We start from the raw sequence: 19,672 nt of genomic DNA, 5'->3' as shown, positions 1-19,672 counted from the left end.
CCTGAGCCACGAGATTAAGTGAAAATATTTGAGAAAAGAAAGTGCCAAAATGACTGGAACCAGCCCTAGCCTGGTGCTTCTTTGCTCCTGTCCCCTCTTTCCTACTGAGATGTTCCTTCATAAGTTTCAAGTACTCCCCCAGGGGGTTTATCCTGCTGGTCTCAGTGTTTCCCCTCCTTTAATATCCCTGTGTTGTGAAGAATAAAGCTATGTTTTCTCATTGCACCCTCTGTCCAGTGCATTTTGCCCTACGGGGGCTGCCCCACATTGGGTACATAGGCCTATCTTAGGAACAGACACAAGTGGGTCATACACCCCTCAACTCACAAAATCCTTTTAGTGGGGTTGTACATTAGTATGGGAATGAGGTGAGCAGTCTGTCACAAGGTCAAGGACAGAAGCATGAGTTGGGAATAAACACAGAGCTCTGGAAAGCAAAGGGAATTAGCTTACTGGGCCCATTCAGATCCTTCAGAAAACACTTTGGTAGCTCAGCCCTAGGCATGGCAGAGAAGAGGAGAGGCTCCAGACGGGAGCAGGTCCTTGGTCCTCTGGTTCCTCCAACTCTGATACTGTGTAGTCTTCATGACCCAGGACCACAGCAGCCCCCAGAGCTGTGGCAGCAACTGGAGCCTCCAGAATGATCTGGTGGGCCTGTCAGTGGGATCTGTGGGCCCATGGTGACTCTGGTAGCAGCTTCCTGCAGAGCTGGAACCACAACAGAAATAGACTGGCAGCAAACAACCGAAAGGATACTTGAGGGTTAGGCACTTGGGAGGGGGCTGACAGAGCTGTTAGTTTTTCCTTTCAGGACATCTCAGCTAAGTGACTCCTGGAAGAAATGAAAAAGTAAATCATTGTTTTCTTTCTTTCTATCTATCTATCTCCCTTTGTCCCTCACCATCTTTCTCAGACCCTGACCCAATGACCTTAAGCTCACAGTTTTGCTAACCTAAGGGCAGCAGGGAAACAGGGCCTTGGGGCATGGATGAATTGGCTCAGGGTGTTTGCTGATCAAGGTATTCTCTCTTCCTACTTTGATTTAGAATCAGAAAAAAGTTAGATGGGACATGGAGAGTGATGATGGTGATGGGTTCTACTCCAAGTAACAGCTCTTCAAAATCTAACCCTTCAGTAGGAAATTCAACAACTATTCAGTAGGTGCCGAGATGTTTTCTGATAGAAGGGAAACAGGAAGTCCCTATAACACCCAAATATCTGGCCTTGATTATCAGGACTGTTGAAAACTAATTGTCCATATTATTTTATTCATTAATTAATTCATTCAAACAACAGGAGATGAGGACACAGTTCAGATATATGTTGACACAAAGGACTCAGAAATGTGTAAAATATGATTCTCATCCTTGAGATGCTGACTGACAAGTCAGCAATCCATGTATGAGCTGGAATGATATGGACTATTACGTAAGTGTGTGGGAAATCCATGGGACTTATCCTTTGGATGGTAACTCCCGGTTTCCTTGACAAGAGTGAAGTGTTCAGACATTGTCACTAGTATCATTTGTGGGTATTAGGTGAGGTTTCTGGCCTGCAAAATGACCTGTGATGGTCCTGTGGTGGCCTAGCTAAAGTGACTAAGAAGAACTAATGGGACCCAAGAGCCAGGAGTCCCTGGTCAGAAGGTTTCCTGGCAGAGGGAAGAAATGAAGCTGCCCTTCGAGAGAAGCTGGATCTGAAAGGGAAGCAAGCTAAGATAATGGGAGGCAGAATAGTGTGCAGACCAAGAATATGAGCACTGGAGTCAGACTCCATTGCCTCCCTCTTTTAAATACCGGGAGAAACCTAGAGGTGTATAGGGAAAAACAAACCAAAAAAATAAAGGCAAAATGAACCAGAAATGCTGGAATTAAAAGCAGAGACACCAATTAGCAGTCTAGATCTTTGATATGACAGACTTGCAAATCTAGCAGTCTAGATCTGTGACGTGACAGACATTGCTTCAGCATTTACTTGACTGCACTGTTGATCAAAGAGACAGGAATGGTTCAGACACAGGGAAGCTCATATCACATTGGGCAGAAAACTTTAGGAAAACGGAGGGATTGAATGATAATTGATGGGAGGAGTAATAAAGTGATTGATAATAGTGGTAATTAAGTTTATTTCACCACTGTTTCTGCTGAATATAAATAACAGCTGTTTAATATTTTCCCATTGCATTTAATTTTTTTTTTTTTTAGGTGGAGTCTTACTCTGTCTCCAGGGCTGGAGTGCAGTGGCCCAATCTCTGTTGACTGCAACCTCCCAGGTTCAACTGATTCTCCTGCCTCAGCCTCCTGAGTAGCTGGAACTACAGGAACGAGCCACCATGCCTGGTTAATTTTTGTATTTTTAGTAGAGATGGGGTTTCACCATGTTGGCCATGAATTAGATAATTATTTGGCGTATGTAAATAACTTTGATATCTTTTGGTAAGACATCATTATTGCAGCAATAGTTCTGAACATTTTGGTTCCATAAAGGTTATAGGAGCGGCCACCCTCTTCAAAGCTTGAATATGTTACAACCATGACCAAAATATGAGTCTTTTCAAAACACTGTGGGAACATTAATTTTATACTAGGGCTTCAGCAATACATAGAGTGAACTGACAAGAGGGTGAGGATTTGGCTAATATCTATTTGTGGTGGTTTTAAGGCATGGTTCAAAGTTTTTTGACATTCCTTTCATTGAGAAGTTAGGCCTATGTCCACTTACCTTGAATCTAAGCAGGCTTGTGACTCCTTTAACCAAATAAATATGGTTGAAATATGCTATGTGACTTCAAAGGCTGGGTCACAAAAGGTCATGCAGATTCCATCTGGTCCTCTTAGGAGGCTGTCTCTGGGGAAGCCAGTTACCATGTAAAAAGTCTGGCTATTCTAAGACCATCATGCAAGAGAGGCCAGATGTAGGTCCTCCAGGTGACAACCCCTGAAGAGGTCCCAGTTGGCATCCAGCATCAAGAGCCAACAATCTGAGTGAGCCTTCTCGGATGTCCAGCCCAATCAGCCCTCAGGTGACCACAGCTCCAATCAATATCTGATGACAAATGCATGAAATGAGAATTGCCCCGCTGAGTCTTTTCTGAATTTCTGACCCATAAAATTGTGAGAAAACCAAGATGGCTGTCATTCCACATCACTCAGTGTGTTGCTTCACATCACTAAGTTTTGGGGTGATTTGTTACGTAACAATAGGACATCCACTGATTTTCTGCCATCAGCAACTTACCTTCTTCCTTCTAAAGTTGTTGGCTCTGCTGAGGTGCCAAAAGTCACTAGATAGCTTTCTTAGTCCCCACAAAATTCACCACTTTCATGCCTTAATGTTTTTCCAAGGCTAGGTTTACATTGACACTCATGACACACAGGGTATGAGAATCCAACTGAATGCAGAGCAAGGAAAATGTCAGCCTGCAACATGCTCAATCGATGTCTGCTCCAAGTAAAAAGAAACTTCATCTGTTCCCATTGTACCTACAATGCCTAGAGTGGCACATGGCATTGGAGAAACACTCGTTATTGGGAGAAAAGCTGAGTGTTGGGAGAGAAGCTGAGGCAGGGCTTGGAATATGTCTGGGGTCCAGGGTCTAAAACCCATCATGGCCTCTGGAATGTGTCTAGACTTGATGGCTCCTTGCTTCTAGCACTCCCATTATCTCAAGTAGTCATATGTTTCAAAGAAAATGCTAACCATCACAGCTGTAGCTCATTCACTTGATACATAGCTTCCTTTCAATCCCCACATCCTCACCACCTGTTTCTTTTTTTGATCACCAATAAATAGTGTGGGCTCCCAGAGCTCAGGACCTTTGCAGCCTCCATATTAGCATTGGCTCCCTGGTCCCACTTTCTCTCTTAACTTGTCTTTTCTCATTCCTTTGACTCCAACGGACTTCGTAGCACTGCCCCCCTCAGGCTGGTGTTGGGTCTGATCACCCCAACACTCATCAACTGTTTGTGCAATTGCAGTCTCTATGCACCCTGAAATGCACACAATTCCTATGAATTTTAGGCCAACTAGCTTCATCAGTGCTTGAGGCTTTGCATGTACAACATAGCTTAGTGTGGGACTCAGGTATTCCCATAAAGAGCTTGCCCATCCTTTTTCTTTTTTATCCATTATGTGTTTTAGTTCTGACTTTTAAAGAGTACTTCCCAAGCATGTCCTAAGTGTACCAGGGCAAGAAGCCTATTACATTGATTCAAGTCTACCCAATTGTAAGTTTCATATCTCTCTTCACTTTCTCAGAGAACCCTTCTCAGCCACTTAAGTGATTTGACCAGCAGAGCAGATTTGACTTCAACTTGCAGTCATGGTTCCTTTTGGCACTTTTCATTCCAGTTTCTTAAGAAATAATGTGTCCAAGTATATTGGAGCAAAACTGATTTCCAGTTTGCCACTTTTTAAAAATGAAATTTTAAAGAAAGTATTATAATCAGTTGAATTTCCAAAGTATCATATAGGTCTTATTCTCTGCCTAAAATGTCCATGCTCAACCTCTGATTTCCCTCAAAACTTTCTACTTTGACTTAGCCACAGCTACATGATTTATTTTCATCTTTCTGAAGTTATCTCGAGAACCATCATGGCTTGGGTTAAACAGCCCCCTGTTTTGCAATATTATTTCCAAAATCCAGCTATCAAAATGAAACAGCACTGATGATTCACATCAATCACTTTGGTTTGAGTAGAGATAAAACACGGCCATATTCCAATGTTGGGACAGGAGCTCCCCAATTAGAGTCCAACTATAATATGGCTGTGTCTCATTATTGTTGAGTTCAAAAAGTAACACATGACAGAAAATAATAATAATAATGAGTTCAATTCTATCTCAAATCTCTTAAAAGAAATTTACAGATATGTTATCGGTACCCCCGGAAACATTAATCCTGTCTCATTTTTCTGTTTTCTCAGAGCACAGAGCCTCTCATGAGCATTCCCCATCAGAGAAAACTTCAATTCCAATTGCTTCAGAATTTACTAACTTCAGCTCACTTCCCTCCCTAAAGTCCATTATGTGCAGCTTGATTTGATCTTCATCCTTCAGACCTTTCTTTCTGCCTCCACACCCTCCATCCTCTTTGGTCTCATTCTTGTCGATTTTCTGATTCTCTACGCCACCCTCAACAGCAACTGTGGGCTCCAAGATCAAATCACTCCTCCCATGGTATCACACAAGAAAAGTCAGGCCTTTTCTAAGAGATTTTCATCAACCTCTCTCAACACCTCCCCTTTCTCCTACACTTCTATCCTCAAATCTCCCACAGGGAGCCCCTGCATGAAAAAAAATCTGGCCCATTAATTTTCCAGCCACAAGTCAGTATTATTCTGGATGCAGGGTGTGCTAGACCTTCAGGAACTGAGGGAGGGGAGACCCACTGAGCACCCTTTGGTGTAGCAGAGTGAAAGACAAGTGAGATGCAGGTGCTGTTCAGAGGCTTTATTTCTCTGTATTATCAGACACAAGTGATAACATTGTCAGGAGGAAAGGAGGCTTCCACAATCTTGGAAAACACATGGGTGGAGCCTTTTGGAAAAAGCATAATCCTTCACCATGAATGAATGGTTAATTAGGATGTCTAAGAAAGGATCCGTCAAGTTAGGGCTTTTCCTTGGTCCTTGAGATACTTGTTTCCTCTGAAGTCACTTGTCTCCACATCAGGAATTAGGTCAGCAGCAGCCTCCAGAGCCATAGCCACAGCTGGAGGCACCATCTTGTCTACCACTGCCCCTGTCACAGGAGTTGGAGCTCTGGCGCCCGCATCGGTGGGACCTGCCGTGCCTGTGGTGGCTCAGGCAGCAGCTGCCCTCAGAGCTGGGGCCACTGCAACCCCCAGGGCTTGGAGCACAGCAGGAGGATGCTGGAGGCAGACACTGTGCTGAGCTCTTTGGGGGGCATTTGGGTGAGGGGCACGTGGGCGGAGGCTGGCACTGCTGCTGGTTCTGCTGGCAGGACATCTTGGCAGGAGGTGAGAGCCTGGATAGATAAAAGGAAAAGCTCAACGCAAAAGCTCCAGGCTAGTGTCTCCTCTACGAATGGTTTTATGAAGTCCTAAGACCAGTTGCTTCCTGAGATATACACTTCAGGAATAAAAACAGAAACTGATCTCAAGTAAAACTGGCCTGGTAAGACGTTTCCTTCCACTTTTCCCTCTTCCAGAAAAGAATACTGGTGTCTTCTAACTGGGCCCCAAGTCCTCCTGTCTTCATAGAAACACTGATGCAAAAACACCTAATTAAGTAATGATTCTCAGAGAATATCACTGGGCATGTATGCATCTCTTAGGAAGAGTAGAGAGAATGCTAAGAGCCAGGGCTTTGGTGTGTCACAGACTTCCATGCACTCCAAAGAGATTCCTTGCTCACTGCCCCTTCCCCTACCCTCAGTTGCCCTCTGAAGTCCTCTTCCTGCTGTGTGTACATCTGACACCTCTACTTCCCCCTTCCCTAGTAAAATCTGGGCTTATCTTTCCCAGACATCCCCAGCTGCGGGTCCCCTCTAGATACTTGCCTGATACAGAAGATACTAAGGAGGAGAAGGCTGTTCTTTAGGAGGCTGTGGATAAGGAACCCAAAATAAGAGCCTTTTTATCTTGTGCAGGGTTAGTGATGCACAGCCCAGGCATGCTGCTTTCACAACAAGGGGAGGTGGCAGAGCCAAATACTCCCATCCCAGGCCTCCAGTATCTTCCTTCATGCTTGCCAAGATGCCTGTCAAGAGGAAACCAGGAAGTCTTGATGACAGATCTCCACGTGTGTTGGGGACCTGTCATTTCTTCTCCTTGCACTCATTCAGCTCAGATGCTTTAGTTTGAGCTCTGTCCCTTGCATTTTGCAGTGAGAATGTATAGATGCATATGACACATTTCCTGACCTTGAGCCTTTCAAAGTTAACTGGACTTACATCAGAGATGTAAACATATGTGTCTGATATGATATCATGTGATGCGTCCTGGGATACAAACATCTTTTTTTTGGACATCAGTTCCCTATTCCTCTGCATATTCCCCAGGGGTATGGTTTGTTGAGATGTAATTGGCTTCTGACTCTTGGGGATGTTGGGTGATCTGAGACCACTGGAACCTGGGAGTGAGATGTATTAGGTAATGAATGGAGGATGGGACCCAGGCCCTGTCTGGGGCAGTTGGAGCCCATAAGAGAATTAAGGTAGGATTATATGAATAAGCAGACGAAATGATTAAGGAACGTGCAACAGTTGAGATCACAAGACTCATACTTAATATGAAAAATGTAGGTTGGCCCATATTTAGCTTCCCATGGGATGTATGATACTGATTGTAAGCTAATAAAATGATTCATGAGCAAAAATATATAAGATAATTGGTGAGAGTCATGAAGATGATTTGTTCAATGAATTGCAGATGATGAGGTTAGTGATGGTAGTGACGTCATGTGCGTCACATTTAATGGAACAAAGCTTATACATTCTAAGGTTTCTGTAGGATGAAATATAAAGTTTGATTCTTATTTTTCCCATTCGATTTTATAATAGTTTTATACATGAATTTTTCACTGAATTCATCTCTATTATTATAATACCTGTACTTTGCTATTTGTTTCTAAAAAATTAAAGTCAGAAGTATAACAGAACATTATATTTAAGTTAAATGGTAATTTTAAATAATACATGTTTATGGTAAATGCCTGTTATTGTTCCCTGTACTTGATAGTTTATGGCTTTTAGACAACAAACTCCCTATCAGAGCATGCACTTTACGACTTACCCTCTTTAAAACATGGTGGGAGGTCGGGGGCAGAATTCCATGATTTATTTTGAGATATTTAAGAGAAAGTGAATTGTCTCTTGGAATGTGGCTTGGGAATGGAGGAGGAGGAATAGGATTGACTCTCCTCTCTGATATTCTTCTGTCTGCAGAGGCCTCCTGCTGAAGGGATATTTTTGGGCTTAGCTCCAGGGCTACACTAGGTGTCCATTTCTTTTACATTCTTTAGAACGCACCAATTGCTAGTGCATTGGAAGGAATTACTCATGATGATTGAAATGGGTACTTTCTCATTCCATACTGGTGAAGCTGAAGAGGAGCATAATCTTTTGAAAAATTCAGTTAAAAAGTTACTGGGGTTTAGACTTTGCTGCAAATCTGAACATTCATTTCTCTGTATCTTGTGTTTATCATAAGCAAGGCTTGTCCTCCCAACAGAGAAAGCATGATAGCCATTTTCCTGCATGGGTTGCAACCCTGAGTCATTGGCAGCTAGGAGAGGTAGGAGGTGGAAGCGTTAATTGAGAAAGAAACATAAATCACACATTTTGGGTAAGTTTCAAAGGAACAAAGCATCCTTGCCAATGACATTCAATATATCGTGTTACCTCTGTTTTATAAAACACAGTGGATGACTGTTAGGCTTTCCTCCAGCCCCATTCTTGACTGCCTGTCTTGAAAGCCACCCCACAAGACCTGGAGAGCGCATTAATTTCCCTTCTACCTTAGTGATTCCTCCTGTCACTCACTGTCCTCCTTCTGAGATCAGGTGTCCACAGTCCTCACACGCACAGGATTTGTCCTGTGCTGACAAACAGTAGCTATAAGATCATGATCTGGTCACTTCCCCTACAGCACAAGGCCACCTCCCTGAGAATGACAAGTCCCAGGAGTCCCATCCTGAGGAGCCTTGGCTTCCTGTGGTCCAAAGACAGCAAGGAAATACAGAGACTGCTCTGGCTGGATGAATCCAGGAAGAATTTCATGACTTAGTCATTCCAACTGGTACTATGGGAACAGGCACTGCAGGACCTCAGGTTTAGCTCCCTGGAGTGCATTTTGGACATTCCACATCAGCAATGAAGGATGAGTTAAAAAACAGAATTCTTCTCCCTTTGCTTACAACTCACAGTTCCTTCTCCATTCTGTTCCTGCTATGACTGTGATTATTACATTCCATGGCAAGCAGTTAAGTCATTCTTAAGGAAAATGGGAAGCAGTAGCCAGAAAGTGCCACATATCTCCAACATACCTAAGTTTCTTATATGAATTTGAATTTTCCCCTCAGATTAAGTGGTATTTTGAGATATTTACACCTCTCTCTATTTTCCTGAGAAAGCTCTGGTAGGACCCAGTGTGTAAGAAGATGTTGGACTCAAATTTTCTTCTTGTATTAGGATGTTGGCTGAAGTCAAAAGATGAAAATAATAGATGCCTCTTATCCCCATATACTAAAGTAACCTTAGGATAAGCTGCTGAAAATTTCTGCAGGACTTGCTAAGAAAAAAAAAAAAAATGGAACTCTATTTCTCTGGTTCAGCTATATATTTGGAAGGCTGAACTTTGGTGAGAATTTTTTAGATAGGGAAGTTATTGTCCTGAAAGGCAATGTTGTAGTCTCCCCGTAATCTTGTACAGGGGAGGGAAACTGGTTGTTCTCCTACAACAGAGGTCAATTGAAAGGGCAGGATTCACAACGACAGCTTGTAGATGTTAGAGATTCCTTCAAGAAATCTGTATTCCTTTATCCCTCAGCAGAATGTCTGCTATGGTAGTAAACTTGATGTTCTAACCTCTGAGCCTATTGTTGAATAAAGAAAAGGAACTGAAGAGATAGAACAGGACATTGAGACATAACAGCAGATGACATCTAAGAAGGAAGACCACCTTCCACAGTCTTGCTAGTATTGTGCTTAGGATGGTTTTCTGTTGCGCAGAGAGACCTCATTATCGAGAAGCTATGGCTGGTGACAATGAAGGTAGGAGCTTAGGCAGTACCTGAAGGGTTAAATCTGACTGCTCATCCCATGTCCGGAAATCATGCTGTGAGGAAAATCCTTGAAGATGCTCCAGAAGCACTCAAAAAAGCACCCTATAAGACAGCCCTCCTGCAGAACCTGCCACACAGAGGGAGCAGAGATAGCCCTCCTGCAGAGCCCACCAATAGAGGAAGCTAGTGGTACAGTCACATATATACTGATCTCCCCTCCCCTTTTCCATCTCCCAATACAAAGGAGGAGGAAGGGGTACTCAGGAAAAAGATGGAGAGGTGGTAGTGAATGAGAGAAAGAGCCCATCATATTCCCCTTCCAACTCCAGTCTCCTGGGAGATACCTGGGCAATGCTTGGGTGCAAGGGAGAATTTGAGTTTCAAGTTTTGTTCAGAATTAAATTTAGCTGGTCTGGACTTTAATATCCATGGAAGTGACTGACGAAATGTGAAATTTCCCTAAGGTATTTTCAAGAGAGATTCAACACAGCATAGGAAAAAACAATGACCAGAAAAGACAATGCTTCCTGTTTTTGTTGTACTGACTTTAGACTGTTCAATACACAAGTTCATAGGCTCTTGGGTTTTTATAAGAAGGGGGCAGTTTTGGATGCTCCCACCCTTTCTAGCATCAATCAAATCAATAAATGCCAAGATTCCAGGTCCCTGAGGGCAAACGAGAAGCAAGTTCAGGAATGTTGGGTGGAAGCTTCATAATGACCACACACAGGTACTGTAAAGGCAATTGGAAGTAGAAACTGGGTAGTTACTGGAGATGTGATTGGGTTTGGAAGGTCAGGGAGGAAATCTTTCAGGAATAGGAGTATCTTGGAAGATCAAGAGGGAGGACAGGGAGCTGGGTGTTGGATGGTGAGAATATTCATGTGCTATTTACGTGTAGTCCATGGGGAAAAAGGAAAACTCTCTGGGAGGCAATAGAAGACCCTGACCAATATGACCCTTGCCAAATTCCTTTTCTTCGGCAACTTCCATCTCTTTTGCCAATTCTTTGCTACAATTATCTTTTATCATGTTTTCTCTCAACATGCTGCCTATCCTGAATGTAGGGAGAGGATTGGACATACTAGAGGCATGAAGGATCTGTGCTAGGTCCCAGGCAGCTGCATCACTTTAGTGACAGATACTGTGTGCTCAATGAATATTCTTTGACTCTGAGGGAGGTCTCATCTCCAGGGGGCTTGGAATGGACACAGGTTTGTTCATTGTGGAATGCAAAACTTCAGCAGAGTGGTTAGGGGAAAAGTGAATGGAAGCATTGAAAGAGCTCAATGATATTTGACAGAGAAAATCTGGAGTGGGCAAAACAAGAGTGTTCTGGCTGCAACTATACCTGGGCATTCTGTTGAGTGAGGATCTTTCTAGAAATAAGACCTAAGAAGGGATTACTAAGACAAGGATACACTAAGTTAGAAACCAAACATTTGTTGATGCAAATGGCTTTGAAACACAAAAGATTAGAATATATGGTGCATGCCCAATTTTCAGACTATTAAGAGTAAATTCTACAAGGGCATTCCCATCCTTATCATCTTTACTAATGTTCCATGGGACTTCTCCACCAAGGAGGTGCAGAGGTGAGGGAGGAGGAAAAGCACCACACTGGGAAGAGGCTTGTCTCTTTGCTTCACTGGATCATCCAGCCCTGCTCCACTGTGGTTTTCAGTGCCCTGGTCACTGCATGAGTGCCAGCATCCAGAGGGCTGATGCTGTGCCTAGTGGGATGTGTAAAGCCTGTGATGGAGCGTTCTCCAGAGCTGAGGCTGTGACAGCCCCCAGAGCTGAGGCTCAGTGAGAAGAGACTGCAGTGGACACTGAGGAGCATGTTTGAGTACCCACTCTGAGGGACATTGGGAGAGGCTTGAAACTCCTCCTAGTTTTACTTCCAGGATGTCTTGGGAAAAGTATAGTGACTATAGATGAAGTAAAAAGAGAGATAATAATAGATAATTGTATTAATTTTTTAAATTGGATCTTTTTATATTTATTTCAAAGCATATGTGGCTTTGAATCCACAACTTACGAAAAATTCCCGAGCAGAGGAGAGCAGGAAATAGAAAGTAGCTTGGGTTGAGGTATCCTGATTCCAGTGAGGACTGAGCAAACCTTAGAGCTCTTTTTCTATTTTGTTTTGCAGGCAGCAAATGGGTGGTGGGATTGGGAGGGGTGAGAGTGTGGGTCTTGTTTAGGAGTCAGCTTCTTTGACTCTGTAGCCCCAAGGCCTCTGCATCTCCATGGCAAGTGTCAAGAGTTTTGAGGAGAGTGGGGATTCAAAAAACCCCATGACTATTCACATATCTGTGCCTCGGTCTTTCTGGAGGTCTGCAATTCTTTATTTTTCATTCATTAACATCATTCCTTCTTTAAACAAGTTATATTGAGATAGTGACACTGTGTTGGGCAAAGCATATACAAGACTGAAGAAGATACCATCCCTACCTTTTAGGCTGATGGAGTAGTGAGACTGACAGATAAGTGGGAAACTAAGCCTGAGCCAGGCGAGGGTGCTGGAATACGGTGTGTGGGGGTCCCCAGGCCTGAAGTCAGGGTTTTGGGACATTAGTCCCTTTTGGTTCTGTAGTGATTCTGAATAAATGATGAATCCAGATGGTGTCACCTGCTGTCACTTGGGATTGTTGATGGGATGAGTAAGATGTGGAGCCTGTATCCATCCAAGGGCAGTAAGCCCAGGCATGGCAGCTAAGAGAAATTTGTGGACCCAAGAAACATTAAGGAGGTGCCCAGGAGAAAGAGACAATGCTAAGGTCAAGGTAGAACAGGGCTGAGGGGAGTACTGGGGACATGTACAATCTCAAAGGTAGAATAATTTTCTCATTAAGAGCATCTGTTTTGGAGACACGAACTTCCAGGTTTTAATCTTTCCCTGCTTCTCCTAATAGCTGTATTAAGGTAGAGATGTCTGAGGCAAAACAAATCTGTTTATATGAAGATAAAATGACCCAGGGATATCACAGGTAAATTCAGAGGCGAGTATAAGAAATCTACAAAGGCTTTGTAATATGCATCATGGATTAATATACATGTAAGGAACCTTGTGTCAGGATCTTAGTGACTGTAGTATTGATTCTAAGAGACCCAGGGAAGAGAGTGATTCAAATTGGATGGGATGACTAAGAGAGATTTATCCACACAGAAATGGTAATTGGTGGGTGTGATTATAATGAGGTTAATATGATCACCGTAAGCACCAGACACGAAGTGGACCAAGGTTGTAGAGAGAGCACTAAACTCTATAGTATTTTCCCAATGCATTTATTATAACAATAGATATATATTTTATCCTGAATCATGATATACTAAAAGTATATAAAAATGGAATACACAAGTAAGTTTCAAACATATCCTAAAATTGCAAGGTTTTGATAAAACATTATTATTGCATTAAATGTGTCTGAGTATCCTGATACAGGGAAGGATATAGGTTTGGCCATTGTTTTAATTTGCTCTATACATTATAGCCAAGTACCAAACAGAAGCAATTTCAAGATACCTGGGTGAATGGGGTTGTTCACTGAGAACTGGGAAATGAGAAAGGCACTGGGAAGGGACAAGGACTTTTCAACTGTAAACAAACATTTCACCATTGGAATCACCCACCTACCCCTTGCCTCACTAAGCTCCTACCTTTGGTATGGAAGCAACCAGACATTGAATGCCCTTTTTGTATTCACCCAAACAATGATACCCAGTTCTCAAAAGTCCGCCCATGATGGATGCCTTCACTGGATTTAGCCACCCTTTACCAGCATCTGTCGAGTGCTCCAGAGTGGGAATTCAACTGAATATAGAACCACCTTTGTCTAAATGTGCTGTCAGGCAAGGAAATTGGAAAACGTCTCTAATGGACCCACTGGAACATAAGCTCCCTGAGAGGGGACTCCGTCTTGTTTCAAACTGATCCAAGCACCTAGACCAGTGCCACATAACTATGAGCAGATAAATTATGAATGAATGGGTGTTGGACTTGGTCTACAAGTCATAACACAAAATTCTTTATGTCTCCTAGGCTGATTTTATTCAAGAATTTCTCAATTTTTGAGTAGCAAGTGGTTGTAGAAGTGAATCAAAAGTGTATATAATAGGCTTTTATAAGTCCTACAGCTGTGGTAACTTCTTAAAGAAATCTTTCTTAGCCAGTTGAATGACTAAATGATGAATCCAGCCTGAGTAAATGATGAATCCAGATGGTGTCACCTGCTGTCACTTGGGACAGTTAATGGAATGAGTAAGATGTGGAGCCTGTATCCATCCAAGAGCAATAAATCCAGGCGTGGCAACTAAGAGGAATTGAGCTGGGCAGTTGATCTAAACTCATCAGAGCAGTTCTGACATCAACTTCCTCATAGAATCCCTTTGGGTACCTTTTTCATCCCAATGAGTTAAGAAAATGAATGTCTATGAACACAGAAAAGGGGAGTAATTTTCATTTCCCTATTTCCCAAGAGTTTGGAAAAAAAGCTTCTAAAATTTAATATATTCACCTATTACTGGATACACTAATTTCTCTGTTGTATCTAGCCCAAAACTACTCTTAAGATCTGCTCTTTCACTTTGGCTCAGTTTATGAGACCTCCTTGGATTACTAGTATTTTCCTGATGAGCACCAAGGCTTGAATTTTTACTGAGTCTTTCTCCAGTTCATTAACATTCTCAAAATTGGTAGTGAAAGTGAATTGTTCTTTTAATGCACATCAAGAATAATGATTTTAATCCTGTGGTGCAGCTGAATACTACACTCTGAGTCCAAACTCTAGGAGATGAACTCCTTAGAAGTGTGATTCATATGGTTTGGTGGTTTAGTGATGTATAATTCAAACAACAAAATACTGTGGACTAAAATAATTACCAAACAAATCCACTGTTTACTCACATCTCTGAAAACATTTTAGAAGAACTCCAAACACCACAGCCATCAGGAGCATAGGCTTCTCAGCAAAACTGCCAAGGTTTTCATGGCAGCTGTTAGGAGACCCTGGACACTCATTCCATGATGATTCTCAACTGTAAAATGGGACAAGGGTTGTATCTAACTGGAAGGACTGCAGTGAGGATTAAATTATTTACTGTATGTCAAGCCACTGGCACATCATGAGTAGTATACAAGTCATTGGCCCTATGAATATATCCAGTTTACAACTCCTGCAATGATCAGGTTTTTATTTTTCTTACTTCCCCTAAGTTCCTCTCAGTGTGTACCTCTGCAACCATCTCCATCTCTCTCCTTGCACCCATCAACTATTCACCTTTCAAGGATCCCTTCCTACCTCCTCAACACCCAGATTTTCCATAGAGAAATAAGGTGAATGTTCCTCCCTGCAGCAGTGTGGCCTTCTGCAGCCTCTTTCTAGCAGCAACACATAAAGTCCTCATGGTCTCCCTATGAGTGGAGAGAAGTGTTGTCTCTCATTCTTCTCATCCTGTGAAACATTCAATCTGGGAGATAAGGAGTGAGACAGCAATGGAGCAGCCTTGGGAGGGGCAATATAGAAATGTAGGTGGGAAAGGGAAGCTTTATTTTTTACAGAGTGAGACATAAGTGCTGCTAAGCACTGACCAGAACATGGGTGTGAAGACAACCATGAGAGACACCCAGGGAGACTGCTGGAGATCACTGACAGTCCTCATCAGGATGAACTCAGGAGCTCAGACCGTGGGCAGGAGGTTAGGAGTGAGGAGTGGGTACATCAGACTGAGGTTAATCCTGGGTCTCTGATTCCTCTAAAACTGCTTATCTCAATGCACTGCCAAGGTCAGCAGCAGCAGCCAAAGCCCTCCAACAGCTGCAGCTGCCAGTGGGTAAACTCACAGCAGTCATGTGTCTAATGCCTGTGCCAGTGGAAGAGACAGCACCTGTGGTGGCTCAGGCAGCAGCTACCCCCTAAGAGAAAAAGCAACCCCTGGAGCTGTAGCCATAGCAGGAGAAGACTAGAGGTGGACATGGGGCTCGGACTGGGTGGCTAAATCTGGGAGCCTTTGGAGGCTATCCCTGCTGCTGGTTGTGCTGACACGAAATTTCACAAAGTATCAATGACTCTAGAGAGAATGCAATAATGCAAATGAATCTTTGTAATATCTCTTCTCTGATGGGTGTACTTCTGCACTAAGAAATATAGGAAGGAAATGAAAATCAATTTGGAGTTAGTTTATCCTGGAAAGATGCTCTTTTCTCTTTGGTCACCTGCTACAAAATGATACTAGGTCTTTTCTGATTGAGCACCTAAGGTGTCCTATCTCCATGTAATCACAGAGGAGAATAAACTTGTTTGGGTAAAGCTTCCTTGATGATGTCTGGTGAGATCAGTGCATCTCTCAAAACACACACAGGAAGAAGATGAGAGTGTGCTGAAGACTCATGACCTTCACAGTCACAGGACACCTGAAACATCCCGGGAGGGTGCCCATTAATCCCACACTCTTCCTGCTACCTCCATCCCAGACCCTCTGCTTCCTTCTCCCCTGATGGAAGCCTGGGTTTGTCTTCCTAGGTCTTCCAGCTCCAGGTCCTGTCTACAGCTAGACATCCATCTGAGTTCACGGCAGCAAGAGAAAGCTTATTCGAAAAAGTCCATGGTCTGGGAAGCCCAAGACAGAGCTGCTAGATTGTGAGGGGCAGCATGAATGGGTTGCTCGGGGAGGTGACAGCACCAAACACCACAGCCCAGGTCCAGGCCTTCACCGTCTTCCCAGCAACAGGATGGCATGTTTGACACAGGAAGCCCTGGTCCTCACTTATACACCTCCCACCCAGGCCTACATGTGTGCTCATAATATGTCATGCTCCATGCATTGTGGTGGAAGGTAGAGTTAAATATGACACATCACCTGACCTATAGAAATTAACTGTCTAACTGCACAGGCAGTCAAGTAAATAGGGAGCCTGCTTCCATGAGATAAGTACTGCAATGTAAATGACTACCCACAAAGTCCATGGTTCTTTGCCCATCTACTTTTTTCTGTTATGTTACCTTAGGAAAATCAAGCACCAGATGTGATCAGCACTTGCTGTTGGGGTGGTGACTGAGTTAAAGATGCTGGACATTCAGAATGGGCTGTGTGTAAAACAGATGGAAGCATAAAGTCAGCGGAGATGAGGACTCTTGAGAGACTCACTGGTACCCAGGAAGTAACACAGGGCCCTGGGCAAGAGACGAGGAGAGCCAAATGAATACCCGATTGAGGGGCAAATATGGAGAAGGAAAGTACAATTGGAATGCCAAGAGTCACAATGAGCACAATACAAAAGGCATGACCTTCCATCAAAATCCAGGGAATGTGTGCTCTTTATTTGAAGACCATGGAAACACCAAGGGAGGAGTCGTTCATCTGCTTGGACTCGAAATGAAGTTCTGCAAGCATGCATGATAATGGATGGGCTTGATGAAGATGACTTTGGTATGTGTGCTGCTTTTGAGGTTGATGATTGTGCTGGGTACATCTCATGTAATGGAACTGACCTGATCATGTCTATATTTTGGGTAGGGAGAATTGATGCTAACTGAATGCTATTTTCCCTGTGAATTTCATTTTAATTTTAGATACATTTCTCATTCAATTAATATCTAATATTAAATACCTTTTGCTGGATATCTTTCAAGGTAAATCAGTCAGGCTGTAACCAAACTTTATCCATATTTAAATTAAATTATAATTGTCAATGAAAATTAAATTGTGTTCACTATCAGGGTTATAATTTTTGTCTTCTCATTCTGCCTGACAGTCCACTCTAGTGAACTGAAATAGTGATGCCTGTGGGAGCATAAAGGCACTGGGCCATAGGAAAGAGGGTGGCTCCAAATGTGGACTGGGGAGAGGGTAGATTTAGGTATTGATATTCTCAGCAGCCTTTTCCTGCCTCCAGTACATGACCCCTGTCTCTGTCTTGGAAGTATTTTCAAGAATTATCCCTTGAACTACTTTTGAGTGGCCACTTTACTTATAATGTTAAGGGTTCCTTCAGTGGCCTCTGTCCTACAAAGAGACATTTACAAGAGATGGACCAAGGACTTTCTCATGGTAGCCAGACTGTGGGGCTGAATATAGCTGAGTGGCCACTTTTGCTTCTTAGGAGTAAAATCTGTAGTCATTGGGATACAACAACAGAGGAGTAAGTTCTGAAGTTTCAGAACACCCCAGAACTGTAGTGGGGGCCCCTTTCTGTTCCTATGGAATGCAGCAGATGTCCACACATGGCTTTCTCCGCAGCCCCAACCCTGGCTTGGGAGGCACTATACTTATCCTGGCGATGGTGCCCATCAACCTTTCCTCCCTTCTATGAGGGGCTCCCAATTCCTGGCTCCTCTGTCATCAAAGCAAAAACTACACAGGTCTGAGGCTATGCCGTCCTATGATGACAGAGGGTTGGCTGAGAGACCACAGTCCAGCTACTCGCCCAGAGCATGAGGTCAGCTCTCTGGGGTCACTTCTACCAGGGGTAACACACTTAAATCTCTGGCTTTCTAAGGTCCTTGGAGGTCAGGTGACAGGAGAACCTGGCCTGGATGGATACATCCTGGATAATACCTAACAAGTGAGACACCACTGGTAATGAAAACAAGAAGCTTTATTTTTTGGCAGGGTTAGGACAGGGAACTGCCAATCCTTGGCAGGGAACTGTGAGCTCCTGGACATCAGACAGGAAGCACCTTCTGGGGACAGCTTGGATACTCAACAGGAACACCCCCAGCTCAGCTTGTGAAAGCCTGAGCAAGGTATCTGGAAAAGCATGCATCAGGATGGGGCTTTTCCTGGGCCCTTGGGATTCTTGTTTCCTCCAAAGATCACTCATCTCATCATCAGGATGCAGGTCAGCAGCAGCCCCCAGAGCCATGGCCACAGCAGGAGCCCCCAACTTGCTGAACACTGTCTCTGTCACAGGAGTTGGATCTCTGGCGCCGGCATCGATGGGACCTGCGGTGTCTGTGGTGGCTCAGGCAGCAGCCACCTTCAGAGCTGGGGCCACAACCCCTGGAGTTTAAAGTACAGCCAGAAGAGGCTGGAGGCAGACACTGTGCTGAGCTCTTTGGGGGGGCACTTGGGTGAGGGGCACTTGGGCGGGGACTAGCACTGCTGCTGGTTCTGCTGGCAGGACATCTTTGCAGGAATTTTACCTTGAACAAAATAATAGAAATATTTGAGCACAGAACCTTCAGATCATCTCCTTATTTTGGGGTTTGTCACACACTGACACCCTTGATGAAGCCGCTTTCCAAGCCAGTATCTGTGGGAGAGAAATGGAAATGTAGTAGAGGGAACCCTACACATGCATTTGGATAAAGCATCCTCAAGAATGTAAAATGGATCCATGTGCATTCCTGACAACATGCTCCAAACAAGAATGTGAAGGAATACTAAGGTCCTGTGGCTTTTGCAGTTCATGAGTTCCTGATATGTACCTTAGAGGCTCCTTATTCACCATCGCCTCCCCCACTGCTGCCCACTGTGGGCCTCTTTCTGATGGTTCCATTTCAGTTCTAGGCCTCTCTTTCCCAAACACTCCCAGCTGAGGGTCTGTCCGCTGCTGGCCACTCACCAGATGCAGAGGAGGTAGGAGAAGAAGGTTGCTCCTAAGGATGCTGTGGATGAGAAGCCTAGAGTAGGAGCCCTTTTATCCCGTGCAGCGTACATCATGCACAACCTGAGTATGCTGCTGCTTTCACAACCAGGCAGGTGACAGCACCAGATACTTCCCAGTTGCCTGCTTCCTCAGCATGTGCCTAAAGGTGTAATAAGACGACCCCATGTGTCCTCCTGGGCACATGCCTAAAGATTTAATAAGATGGAAGCAGGATGTCCTCGTGACTGTGGAAGTACTTCCCACTCTGGTCCACCCTGAACCTCCTGCCCACCTCTGCTTGTTCATTCACAGGCTCTGTTTGTTTCACTTATT

At 43.8% G+C, this 19,672-nt stretch overlaps 1 protein-coding gene and 1 pseudogene across 1 annotated transcript; both read right to left on the bottom strand.

Moving 5' to 3' along the window:
• Window positions 1-5,682: 5,682 nt before the first annotated feature.
• On the bottom strand, window positions 5,683-5,970 carry LOC111543942 (late cornified envelope protein 3B). Its single transcript, XM_023214349.1, has one exon. It carries the CDS (start codon window positions 5,968-5,970, stop codon window positions 5,683-5,685), a length of 288 nt encoding a protein of 95 aa, XP_023070117.1.
• Window positions 5,971-18,590: 12,620 nt separating this feature from the next.
• On the bottom strand, window positions 18,591-18,876 carry LOC111543964 (annotated as a pseudogene).
• Between the last annotated feature and the right edge of the window lie 796 nt (window positions 18,877-19,672).

This window comes from Piliocolobus tephrosceles, chromosome 1, assembly GCF_002776525.5.
Source record: "Piliocolobus tephrosceles isolate RC106 chromosome 1, ASM277652v3, whole genome shotgun sequence".
Classification (NCBI taxonomy): Eukaryota; Metazoa; Chordata; class Mammalia; order Primates; family Cercopithecidae; genus Piliocolobus; species Piliocolobus tephrosceles.
This window is presented reverse-complemented; position numbering and strand designations above follow the sequence as displayed.